Source organism: Oncorhynchus gorbuscha, linkage group LG15 (genome assembly GCF_021184085.1).
Source record: "Oncorhynchus gorbuscha isolate QuinsamMale2020 ecotype Even-year linkage group LG15, OgorEven_v1.0, whole genome shotgun sequence".
Classification (NCBI taxonomy): domain Eukaryota; kingdom Metazoa; phylum Chordata; class Actinopteri; order Salmoniformes; family Salmonidae; genus Oncorhynchus; species Oncorhynchus gorbuscha.
In genome coordinates this window covers 2,989,271-3,001,928 of record NC_060187.1, presented here as the reverse complement: position 1 = coordinate 3,001,928, position 12,658 = coordinate 2,989,271, and the positions used below count along the sequence as shown (strand labels likewise).

At 49.3% G+C, this 12,658-nt stretch overlaps 1 protein-coding gene across 2 annotated transcripts in view; it reads left to right on the top strand.

Moving 5' to 3' along the window:
• The first annotated feature begins 461 nt into the window (after positions 1-461).
• The window catches only part of LOC123998170 (tumor protein p63-regulated gene 1-like protein), an 87,244-nt gene continuing 75,047 nt past the window's right edge, over positions 462-12,658 (top strand). The window contains exons 1-3 of one of the 2 annotated variants that reach the window (XM_046303167.1): positions 462-798; positions 7,014-7,162; positions 7,252-7,768. In XM_046303167.1, coding sequence (XP_046159123.1) covers positions 7,053-7,162; positions 7,252-7,768 — 627 coding nt within the window. In that variant the 5' untranslated portion in view covers positions 462-798; positions 7,014-7,052. The remainder of the gene's footprint in view (positions 799-7,013; positions 7,163-7,251; positions 7,769-12,658) is intronic. The other variant, XM_046303166.1, reaches the window with a different exon arrangement.

Sequence of the window (12,658 nt, the reverse complement as noted above, 5' to 3'; positions counted from 1 at the left end):
AGATGTATCACCTCATTCCTGTCATTAAATTGTTTTAAAGATTAATGTCTGTCTCTCACGGTCAAACCTGGTGAAATTAAATATTGGTATTTTAGGCACAAAAGAGAGTGTAGCCAAGGAATAGCTTGTATGGTATCCTAAGATCTATTCTTTAGAGATTTGTCATACACAAGGCCTAACAGTGTCACAATTGGAAATTGAAATACAGCCAATAAAATGACATTTTATTGCAATCACTGTGGGCGATTTATATAGACTGTAGGCACATTTCGTGGGTGTCTTTGAATATTTAAATACCCATAAACTGATTATTTTTTGTAGGGTGAATAGCTGGCTATAAGCTAGGCCTGTAACGACAATGTATGGGTGGCATGGGTAATGGGTAATACCTGAGCCACATTTGAATATAGAACTTTACATTGAATTGGTATCAGATATACGGCAGTTGACTGCAGGCGACAGCCTTCTCAAGCCGTTCAACCATTTAGACTACAAGAAAGCGGCGTTATTTTGGAACTTTTAAGCTTTTTTTCTCGTTTAAATGCTAAATAGCTCTGACCCAGGGAGAAGTGTCGCCTTCCTTCGCTACTGGCCCAGTGTACAGATTGTCCAGCACCGAAACTACCGTGAACAACAAGTGTGTTGTGTTTCCGTGTACGTCTCCGTGGCTGCCCATTGAACTAAAACACGGAACAAGGAAACACCTGATGCCCTGCAGTTGCGCATCTTTCACTGACTCTCATACCACTCGTTTCCCTCTTGACAACAATACGTCCCAGAGTCCACAAATACCAACTGGTAAGTAGCCTATACTTGTAAACTATCCATATTGGTTTGAAATAAGGAGTTTTTTCCCCTCCCGGTATTGTTTTAATGAAGAAACAGCTAAACACTAATGTGTCACGTTAGATTTCTGGTGCGCAATGTATCCGAATGGCTCTGTTCTATGAAATACTGTCAGCACTAAAGTCTAACACCGATTTACAAGACCGAAGCATAATGAAATCTACTAATTATAGACTGAATGAAACCTAGTAGGCCTAATTATAGCCAATTGAATTGGGCGGGGATTGAGGCGGATTGGGGATTGAATACAGGTAGACATTGCCTAATCAGTGACCAAAGCTATCAAACATGAATTGCCAACAGAACATGGGAACGAATGCAAGAGAAAGGCTTTTGTCCCACAAGGCACCCTATTTCCTACGGTACAGTGCACTCCTTCTGACCAGAACTCTATGAGCCCTGGTCTAACAGTGCTCTCCGTCTCACCAGAACTCTATGAGCCCTGGTCTAACAGTGCTCTCCTTCTCACCAGAACTCTGTGAGCCCTGGTCTAACAGTGCACTCCTTCTCACCAGAACTCTATGAGCCCTGGTCTAACAGTGCTCTCCGTCTCACCAGAACTCTATGAGCCCTGGTCTAACAGTGCTCTCCTTCTGACCAGAACTCTGTGAGCCCTGGTCTAACAGTGCTCTCCTTCTGACCAGAACTCTATGAGCCCTGGTCTAACAGTGCACTCCTTCTGACCAGAACTCTGTGAGCCCTGGTCTAACAGTGCTCTCCTTCTGACCAGAACTCTATGAGCCCTGGTCTAACAGTGCTCTCCTTCTGACCAGAACTCTGTGAGCCCTGGTCTAACAGTGCTCTCCTTCTGACCAGAACTCTATGAGCCCTGGTCTAACAGTGCTCTCCTTCGGACCAGAACTCTATGAGCCCTGGTCTAACAGTGCTCTCCTTCTGACCAGAACTCTGTGAGCCCTGGTCTAACAGTGCTCTCCTTCTGACCAGAACTCTATGAGCCCTGGTCTAACAGTGCTCTCCTTCTGACCAGAACTCTATGAGCCCTGGTCTAACAGTGCTCTCCTTCGGACCAGAACTCTATGAGCCCTGGTCTAACAGTGCTCTCCTTCTGACCAGAACTCTATGAGCCCTGGTCTAACAGTGCTCTCCTTCTGACCAGAACTCTATGAGCCCTGGTCTAACAGTGCTCTCCTTCTGACCAGAACTCTATGAGCCCTGGTCTAACAGTGCTCTCCTTCTGACCAGAACTCTATGAGCCCTGGTCTAACAGTGCTCTCCTTCTGACCAGAACTCTATGAGCCCTGGTCTAACAGTGCTCTCCTTCTGACCAGAACTCTATGAGCCCTGGTCTAACAGTGCTCTCCTTCTGACCAGAACTCTATGAGCCCTGGTCTAACAGTGCTCTCCTTCGGACCAGAACTCTATGAGCCCTGGTCTAACAGTGCTCTCCTTCTGACCAGAACTCTGTGAGCCCTGGTCTAACAGTGCTCTCCTTCTGACCAGAACTCTATGAGCCCTGGTCTAACAGTGCTCTCCTTCGGACCAGAACTCTATGAGCCCTGGTCTAACAGTGCTCTCCTTCTGACCAGAACTCTATGAGCCCTGGTCTAACAGTGCTCTCCTTCTGACCAGAACTCTATGAGCCCTGGTCTAACAGTGCTCTCCTTCTGACCAGAACTCTATGAGCCCTGGTCTAACAGTGCTCTCCTTCTGACCAGAACTCTATGAGCCCTGGTCTAACAGTGCTCTCCTTCTGACCAGAACTCTATGAGCCCTGGTCTAACAGTGCTCTCCTTCGGACCAGAACTCTATGAGCCCTGGTCTAACAGTGCTCTCCTTCTGACCAGAACTCTATGAGCCCTGGTCTAACAGTGCTCTCCTTCTGACAATAACTCTATGAGCCCTGGTCTAACAGTGCTCTCCTTTGGACCAGAACTCTATGAGCCCTGGTCTAACAGTGCTCTCCTTCTGACCAGAACTCTGTGAGCCCTGGTCTAACAGTGCTCTCCTTCTGACCAGAACTCTATGAGCCCTGGTCTAACAGTGCTCTCCTTCTGACCAGAACTCTATGAGCCCTGGTCTAACAGTGCTCTCCTTCTGACCAGAACTCTGTGAGCCCTGGTCTAACAGTGCTCTCCTTTGGACCAGAACTCTGTGAGCCCTGGTCTAACAGTGCTCTCCTTCTCACCAGAACTCTGTGAGCCCTGGTCTAACAGTGCACTCCTTCTCACCAGAACTCTGTGAGCCCTGGTCTAACAGTGCTCTCCTTCTGACCAGAACTCTGTGAGCCCTGGTCTAACAGTGCTCTCCTTCTGACCAGAACTCTGTGAGCCCTGGTCTAACAGTGCTCTCCTTCTGACCAGAACTCTATGAGCCCTGGTCTAACAGTGCTCTCCTTCTGACCAGAACTCTATGAGCCCTGGTCTAACAGTGCTCTCCTTCTGACCAGAACTCTATGAGCCCTGGTCTAACAGTGCTCTCCTTCTGACCAGAACTCTATGAGCCCTGGTCTAACAGTGCTCTCCTTCTGACCAGAACTCTATGAGCCCTGGTCTAACAGTGCTCTCCTTCTGACAATAACTCTATGAGCCCTGGTCTAACAGTGCTCTCCTTTGGACCAGAACTCTATGAGCCCTGGTCTAACAGTGCTCTCCTTCTGACCAGAACTCTGTGAGCCCTGGTCTAACAGTGCTCTCCTTTGGACCAGAACTCTATGAGCCCTGGTCTAACAGTGCTCTCCTTCTGACCAGAACTCTATGAGCCCTGGTCTAACAGTGCTCTCCTTCTGACCAGAACTCTATGAGCCCTGGTCTAACAGTGCTCTCCTTCTGACCAGAACTCTATGAGCCCTGGTCTAACAGTGCTCTCCTTCTGACCAGAACTCTATGAGCCCTGGTCTAACAGTGCTCTCCTTCGGACCAGAACTCTATGAGCCCTGGTCTAACAGTGCTCTCCTTCTGACCAGAACTCTATGAGCCCTGGTCTAACAGTGCTCTCCTTCTGACCAGAACTCTATGAGCCCTGGTCTAACAGTGCTCTCCTTCTGACCAGAACTCTATGAGCCCTGGTCTAACAGTGCTCTCCTTCTGACCAGAACTCTATGAGCCCTGGTCTAACAGTGCTCTCCTTCTGACCAGAACTCTATGAGCCCTGGTCTAACAGTGCTCTCCTTCGGACCAGAACTCTATGAGCCCTGGTCTAACAGTGCTCTCCTTCGACCAGAACTCTATGAGCCCTGGTCTAACAGTGCACTCCTTCTGACCAGAACTCTATGAGCCCTGGTCTAACAGTGCACTCCTTCTGACCAGAACTCTATGAGCCCTGGTCTAACAGTGCTCTCCTTCTGACCAGAACTCTATGAGCCCTGGTCTAACAGTGCTCTCCTTCTGACCAGAACTCTATGAGCCCTGGTCTAACAGTGCTCTCCTTCTGACCAGAACTCTATGAGCCCTGGTCTAACAGTGCTCTCCTTCGGACCAGAACTCTATGAGCCCTGGTCTAACAGTGCTCTCCTTCGGACCAGAACTCTATGAGCCCTGGTCTAACAGTGCTCTCCTTCGGACCAGAACTCTATGAGCCCTGGTCTAACAGTGCTCTCCTTCGGACCAGAACTCTGTGAGCCCTGGTCTAACAGTGCTCTCCTTCGGACCAGAACTCTGTGAGCCCTGGTCTAACAGTGCACTCCTTCTGACCAGAACTCTGTGAGCCCTGGTCTAACAGTGCTCTCCTTCTGACCAGAACTCTATGAGCCCTGGTCTAACAGTGCTCTCCTTCTGACCAGAACTCTATGAGCCCTGGTCTAACAGTGCTCTCCTTCTGACCAGAACTCTATGAGCCCTGGTCTAACAGTGCTCTCCTTCGGACCAGAACTCTATGAGCCCTGGTCTAACAGTGCTCTCCTTCGGACCAGAACTCTATGAGCCCTGGTCTAACAGTGCTCTCCTTCGGACCAGAACTCTATGAGCCCTGGTCTAACACAGTGCTCTCCTTCGGACCAGAACTCTATGAGCCCTGGTCTAACAGTGCTCTCCTTCTGACCAGAACTCTATGAGCCCTGGTCTAACAGTGCTCTCCTTCTGACCAGAACTCTATGAGCCCTGGTCTAACAGTGCACTCCTTCTCACCAGAACTCTATGAGCCCTGGTCTAACAGTGCACTCCTTCTCACCAGAACTCTATGAGCCCTGGTCTAACAGTGCTCTCCTTCTGACCAGAACTCTATGAGCCCTGGTCTAACAGTGCTCTCCTTCGGACCAGAACTCTATGAGCCCTGGTCTAACAGTGCTCTCCTTCTGACCAGAACTCTATGAGCCCTGGTCTAACAGTGCTCTCCTTTTGACCAGAACTCTATGAGCCCTGGTCTAACAGTGCTCTCCTTCGGACCAGAACTCTATGAGCCCTGGTCTAACAGTGCTCTCCTTCTGACCAGAACTCTATGAGCCCTGGTCTAACAGTGCTCTCCTTCTGACCAGAACTCTATGAGCCCTGGTCTAACAGTGCTCTCCTTCTGACCAGAACTCTATGAGCCCTGGTCTAACAGTGCTCTCCTTCTGACCAGAACTCTATGAGCCCTGGTCTAACAGTGCTCTCCTTTTGACCAGAACTCTATGAGCCCTGGTCTAACACAGTGCTCTCCTTCGGACCAGAACTCTATGAGCCCTGGTCTAACAGTGCTCTCCTTCTGACCAGAACTCTATGAGCCCTGGTCTAACAGTGCTCTCCTTCTGACCAGAACTCTATGAGCCCTGGTCTAACAGTGCTCTCCTTCTGACCAGAACTCTATGAGCCCTGGTCTAACAGTGCTCTCCTTCGGACCAGAACTCTATGAGCCCTGGTCTAACAGTGCTCTCCTTCTGACCAGAACTCTATGAGCCCTGGTCTAACAGTGCTCTCCTTCTGACCAGAACTCTATGAGCCCTGGTCTAACACAGTGCTCTCCTTCTGACCAGAACTCTATGAGCCCTGGTCTAACACAGTGCTCTCCTTCTGACCAGAACTCTATGAGCCCTGGTCTAACAGTGCTCTCCTTCGGACCAGAACTCTATGAGCCCTGGTCTAACAGTGCTCTCCTTCTGACCAGAACTCTATGAGCCCTGGTCTAACAGTGCTCTCCTTCTGACCAGAACTCATGAGCCCTGGTCTAACACAGTGCTCTCCTTCTGACCAGAACTCTATGAGCCCTGGTCTAACACAGTGCTCTCCTTCTGACCAGAACTCTATGAGCCCTGGTCTAACACAGTGCTCTCCTTCTGACCAGAACTCTATGAGCCCTGGTCTAACACAGTGCTCTCCTTCTGACCAGAACTCTATGAGCCCTGGTCTTTGACTTACAGTGCTCTCCTTCTGACCAGAACTCTATGAGCCCTGGTCCAGTTAGACAGTGCTCTCCTTCTGACCAGAACTCTATGAGCCCTGGTAACAACTCTCCTTTGACCAGAACTCTATGAGCCCTGGTCAACAGTGCTCTCCTTCTGACCAGAACTCTTGAGCCCTGGTCTCACAGTGGATATTCCTATTGACCAGAATGTGAGCCCTGGTCTAACACAGTGCTCTCCAGATCTCTCACCAGAAATGAGCCCTGGTAAAACAGTGTCTCTCCTTCTGGAGCCCCCAGAACCAGAACTCTATGAGCCCTGGTCTAACAGTGCTCTCCTTCTGACCAGAACTCTATGAGCCCTGGTCTAACAGTGCTCTCCTTCTCACCAGAACTCTATGAGCCCTGGTCTAACATTTGGTACACTTTACATCTCATGAATTTTCCGTGGTGGGGTTAGTCTGTAAAATAACACGCGTAATGGCAACAGTTAATATTAATACAAGGGAATATACAGTAAAGACTGATTAACACAATGCTTTGTGTATTGATATGTTTTCTCTTTCTTTAATATATGATTTTACAAGGTTTTGTTTGTTCAAGATTGTGTTGATAGTGATTGACACCAGACTGGAGGCACAAGGACATGGATTGATTATTATTGTCGTCTGTTGTACACTGTGTGATTCTGTAGCAGCCTGACAACGTCACTGCGGTTTGTTTTGACTTATGTGTGTGATTAGAATAGACAAGGGCCTTCAAGAGGCCAGTTAGACACGTTGTCTTCTTCTGTTCAGGTGTCTCCCTGTTGCAACTTGTAATAAACCTGATTTGTTTTAATTGATATTATCAACGGCTGCTCTAACTTTTTGTTCACCTGGATATTCCTATTGCAGAATGTATGTGCGTTTTTGTTCAGATCTCATCATAGGACAATGTCTGAGGGTAAAACGGTCACTTCCAAGGCTGTGGAGCTGGAGCCCCCAGAACTAGGACCAGAGACCCAGTCCTCCTCTCATCTGGATCCGACCCAGACCTCCCCTCGGCCCCAGAGTCAACCTGACCCCCAGAGCAACCTGCCGCCCCAGAGCAACCAGAGCCCCAGAGCAACCAGCCCCCCCAGAGCAACCAGCCGCCCCAGAGTCAACCTGACCCCCAGAGCAACCAGCCGCCCCAGAGTCAACCTGACCCCCAGAGCAACCAGCCGCACCAGAGTCAACCTGACCCCCAGAGCAACCAGCCGCCCCAGAGCAACCAGCCGCACCAGAGCCCCCAGGCCCAGAGCCCCCAGGCCCAGAGTCCCCAGGTCCCGGAGAGTGGTCATCCCGAGGTAGAGACAGAGGAGAGTGGGTGTGCTGCCCCTACACCTGATACTGGAGCTGGAGCTAGGGATGTAGCTGGAGCTAGGGATGTAGCTGGAGCTAGGGATGTAGCTGGAGCTAGGGATGTAGCTGGAGCTAGGGATGGAGCTGGAGCTAGGGATGGAGCTGGAGCTAGGGATGGAGCTGGAGCTAGGGATGGAGCTGGAGGGGATGGAGCTGGAGCTAGGGATGGAGCTGGAGCAAGGGATGGAGCTGGACCCGGGGCCAAGGGGAACCGTTGGACTTCTGCACTAAATCAGTTCAAACTCAAGAGGTTCTTTGTTTTGAGGGTAATAATAGCATACTTTTTAAAACTTATCCTACTGTAAAGGTTTACTGTACACACATAGTAGATCTACTACTGTAAAGGTTTACTGTACACACATAGTAGGTCTACTACTGTAAAGGTTTACTGTACACACATAGTAGGTCTACTACTGTAAAGGTTTACTGTACACACATAGTAGGTCTACTACTGTAAAGGTTTACTGTACACACATAGTAGGTCTACTACTGTAAAGGTTTACTGTACACACATAGTAGGTCTACTACTGTAAAGGTTTACTGTACACACATAGTAGGTCTACTACTGTAAAGGTTTACTGTACACACATAGTAGGTCTTCTACTGTAAAGGTTTACTGTACACACATAGTAGGTCTACTACTGTAAAGGTTTACTGTACACACATAGTAGGACTACTACTGTAAAGGTTTACTCTACACACATAGGTCTACCACTGTAAAGGCTTATTGTACACACATAGTAGGTCTACTACTGTAAAGTGAAATCAACATTTCAATGGTTCTACTACACAGATGAATTACATTTGAATTATTGTAGTGATCCACAATGCCACGTTTATTTACTCTCAATGCAGTTTGATCAGATTAAGACCCCAGATTAACGTCCCCCTCAACCAGCTGTGTCTGTCCACTCCTACAGTAAATATAATAATGATTAACCAGATGCCAGGCCAACGAGACACTCCTAAACTAACCACATTAATCTGAGCTTTTACAGTGCATTCAGACACCTTCTCTTTTTCAAAAATGTGTTTTTACGTTACAGCCTTATTCTAAAATTGGTTAAATATATATTTTTCCTCGTCAATCTATACACAATTCCCCATAATGACAAAGCAAAGTACAGAGAGATCATTGATGAAAACCTTCAGAGCGCTCAAGACTGCAGACTGGGGCAAAGGTTCACCTCCCAAGAGGACAATGACCTTAAGCACACAGCCAAGACAACGCAGGAGTGGCTTCAGGACAAGTCTCTGAATGTGCTTGAGTGGCCCAGCCGGAACCCGGACTTGAACCCGATCGAACATCTCTGTAGAGACCTGAAAATAGCTGTGCAGCGACGCTCCCCATCCAACCTGACAGAGGTTGAGAGGATCTGCAGAGAGGAATGGGAGAAACCCCCCAAATACAGGTGTGCCAAGCTTGTAGCGTCATAACCAGGAAGACTCGAGGCTGTAATCGCTGCCAAAGGTGCTTCAACAAAGTACTGAATTAAAGGGTCTGAATCGTTATCGTATGTTAATGTGATATTTCAGTTTTTAATTTTTTATAAATTGGCCAAATTTATGTGGTGGAAAAACTATTTTATCCATTTAGAATAAGGCTGTAACAAAATGTGGAAAAAAGTCAAGGGGTCTGAATACTTTACGAAGGCACCGTATATAATTATATTTACTGACATGTCAATGTGTTCCAAATGGCACCCTATTCCCTATATAGTGCACTACCTCTGACCAGGGCTGGCACCCTATTCCCTATATAGTGCACTACCTCTGACCAGGGCTGGCACCCTATTCCCTATATAGTGCACTACCTCTGACCAGGGCTGGCACCCTATTCCCTATATAGTGCACTACCTCTGACCAGGGCTGGCACCCTATTCCCTATATAGTGCACTACCTCTGACCAGGGCTGGCACCCTATTCCCTATATAGTGCACTACCTCTGACCAGAGCTAGCACCCTATTCCCTACTTAGTGCACTACCTCTGACCAGGGCTGTCACCCTATTCCCTATATAGTGCACTACCTCTGACCAGGGCTGGCACCCTATTCCCTATATAGTGCACTACCTCTGACCAGGGCTGGCACCCTATTCCCTATATAGTGCACTACCTCTGATCAGGGCTAGCACCCTATTCCCTATATAGTGCACTACCTCTGACCAGGGCTAGCACCCTATTCCCTATATAGTGCACTACCTCTGACCAGGGCTGGCACCCTATTCCCTATATAGTGCACTACCTCTGACCAGGGCTGGCACCCTATTCCCTATATAGTGCACTACCTCTGACCAGGGCTGGCACCCTATTCCCTATATAGTGCACTACCTCTGACCAGGGCTGGCACCCTATTCCCTATATAGTGCACTACCTCTGACCAGGGCTAGCACCCTATTCCCTATATAGTGCACTACCTCTGACCAGGGCTGGCACCCTATTCCCTATATAGTGCACTACCTCTGACCAGGGCTGGCACCCTATTCCCTATATAGTGCACTACCTCTGACCAGGGCTGGCACCCTATTCCCTATATAGTGCACTACCTCTGACCAGGGCTGGCACCCTATTCCCTATATAGTGCACTACCTCTGACCAGAGCTAGCACCCTATTCCCTACTTAGTGCACTACCTCTGACCAGGGCTGGCACCCTATTCCCTATATAGTGCACTACCTCTGACCAGGGCTGGCACCCTATTCCCTATATAGTGCACTACCTCTGACCAGGGCTAGCACCCTATTCCCTATATAGTGCACTACCTCTGATCAGGGCTAGCACCCTATTCCCTATATAGTGCACTACCTCTGACCAGGGCTAGCACCCTATTCCCTATATAGTGCACTACCTCTGACCAGGGCTGGCACCCTATTCCCTATATAGTGCACTACCTCTGACCAGGGCTGGCACCCTATTCCCTATATAGTGCACTACCTCTGACCAGGGCTGGCACCCTATTCCCTATATAGTGCACTACCTCTGACCAGGGCTGGCACCCTATTCCCTATATAGTGCACTACCTCTGACCAGGGCTAGCACCCTATTCCCTATATAGTGCACTACCTCTGACCAGGGCTGGCACCCTATTCCCTATATAGTGCACTACCTCTGACCAGGGCTGGCACCCTATTCCCTATATAGTGCACTACCTCTGACCAGGGCTGGCACCCTATTCCCTATATAGTGCACTACCTCTGACCAGGGCTAGCACCCTATTCCCTATATAGTGCACTACCTCTGATCAGGGCTGGCACCCTATTCCCTATATAGTGCACTACCTCTGACCAGGGCTGGCACCCTATTCCCTATATAGTGCACTACCTCTGACCAGGGCTAGCACCCTATTCCCTATATAGTGCACTACCTCTGACCAGGGCTGGCACCCTATTCCCTATATAGTGCACTACCTCTGACCAGGGCTGGCACCCTATTCCCTATATAGTGCACTACCTCTGACCAGGGCTAGCACCCTATTCCCTATATAGTGCACTACCTCTGACCAGGGCTAGCACCCTATTCCCTATATAGTGCACTACCTCTGACCAGGGCTGGCACCCTATTCCCTATATAGTGCACTACCTCTGACCAGGGCTGGCACCCTATTCCCTATATAGTGCACTACCTCTGACCAGGGCTGGCACCCTATTCCCTATATAGTGCACTACCTCTGACCAGGGCTGGCACCCTATTCCCTATATAGTGCACTACCTCTGACCAGGGCTGGCACCCTATTCCCTATATAGTGCACTACCTCTGACCAGGGCTGGCACCCTATTCCCTATATAGTGCACTACCTCTGACCAGGGCTGGCACCCTATTCCCTATATAGTGCACTACCTCTGATCAGGGCTAGCACCCTATTCCCTATATAGTGCACTACCTCTGACCAGGGCTGGCACCCTATTCCCTATATAGTGCACTACCTCTGACCAGGGCTGGCACCCTATTCCCTATATAGTGCACTACCTCTGACCAGGGCTGGCACCCTATTCCCTATATAGTGCACTACCTCTGACCAGGGCTGGCACCCTATTCCCTATATAGTGCACTACCTCTGACCAGGGCTAGCACCCTATTCCCTATATAGTGCACTACCTCTGACCAGGGCTGGCACCCTATTCCCTATATAGTGCACTACCTCTGACCAGGGCTGGCACCCTATTCCCTATATAGTGCACTACCTCTGACCAGGGCTGGCACCCTATTCCCTATATAGTGCACTACCATTTTGACCAGGGCTGGAAAAACCTATATAGTGCACTACATTTGACCAGAGCTAGCACCCTAACAACCTCTGACCAGGGCTGGCACCCTATTTTATTTTTGTTTCATCTGACCAGGGCTGGCACCCTATTCCCAAAATATATAGTGCACTACAGTTCTGACCAGATAAATAGCACCCTATTCCCTATATAGTGCACTACCTCTGATCAGGGCTAGCATTTTATTTCCCTATATAGTGCACTACCTCTGACCAGGGCTAGCACCCAATTCCCTATATAGTGACTACCTCTGACCAGGGCTGGCACCCTATTCCCTATATAGTGCACTACCTCTGACCAGGGCTGGCACCCTATTTTATAGTGCACTACCTCTGACCAGGGCTGGCACCCTATTCCCTATATAGTGCACTACCTCTGACCAGGGCTGGCACCCTATTCCCTATATAGTGCACAACCTCTGACCAGGGCTAGCACCCTATTCCCTATATAGTGCACTACCTCTGACCAGGGCTGGCACCCTATACCCTCTTATAGTCACTACCTCTGACCAGGGCTGGCATGAGCATTCCCATATAGTGCACTACCTCTGACCAGGGCTGGCACCCTATTCCCTATATAGTGCACTACCTCTGACCAGGGCTAGCACCCTATTCCCTATATAGTGCACTACCTCTGATCAGGGCTGGCACCCTATTCCCTATATAGTGCACTACCTCTGACCAGGGCTGGCACCCTATTCCCTATATAGTGCACTACCTCTGACCAGGGCTGGCACCCTATTCCCTATATAGTGCACTACCTCTGACCAGGGCTGGCACCCTATTCCCTATATAGTGCACTACCTCTGACCAGGGCTGGCACCCTATTCCCTATATAGTGCACTACCTCTGACCAGGGAGCACCCTATTGTATATAGTGCACTACCTCTGACCAGG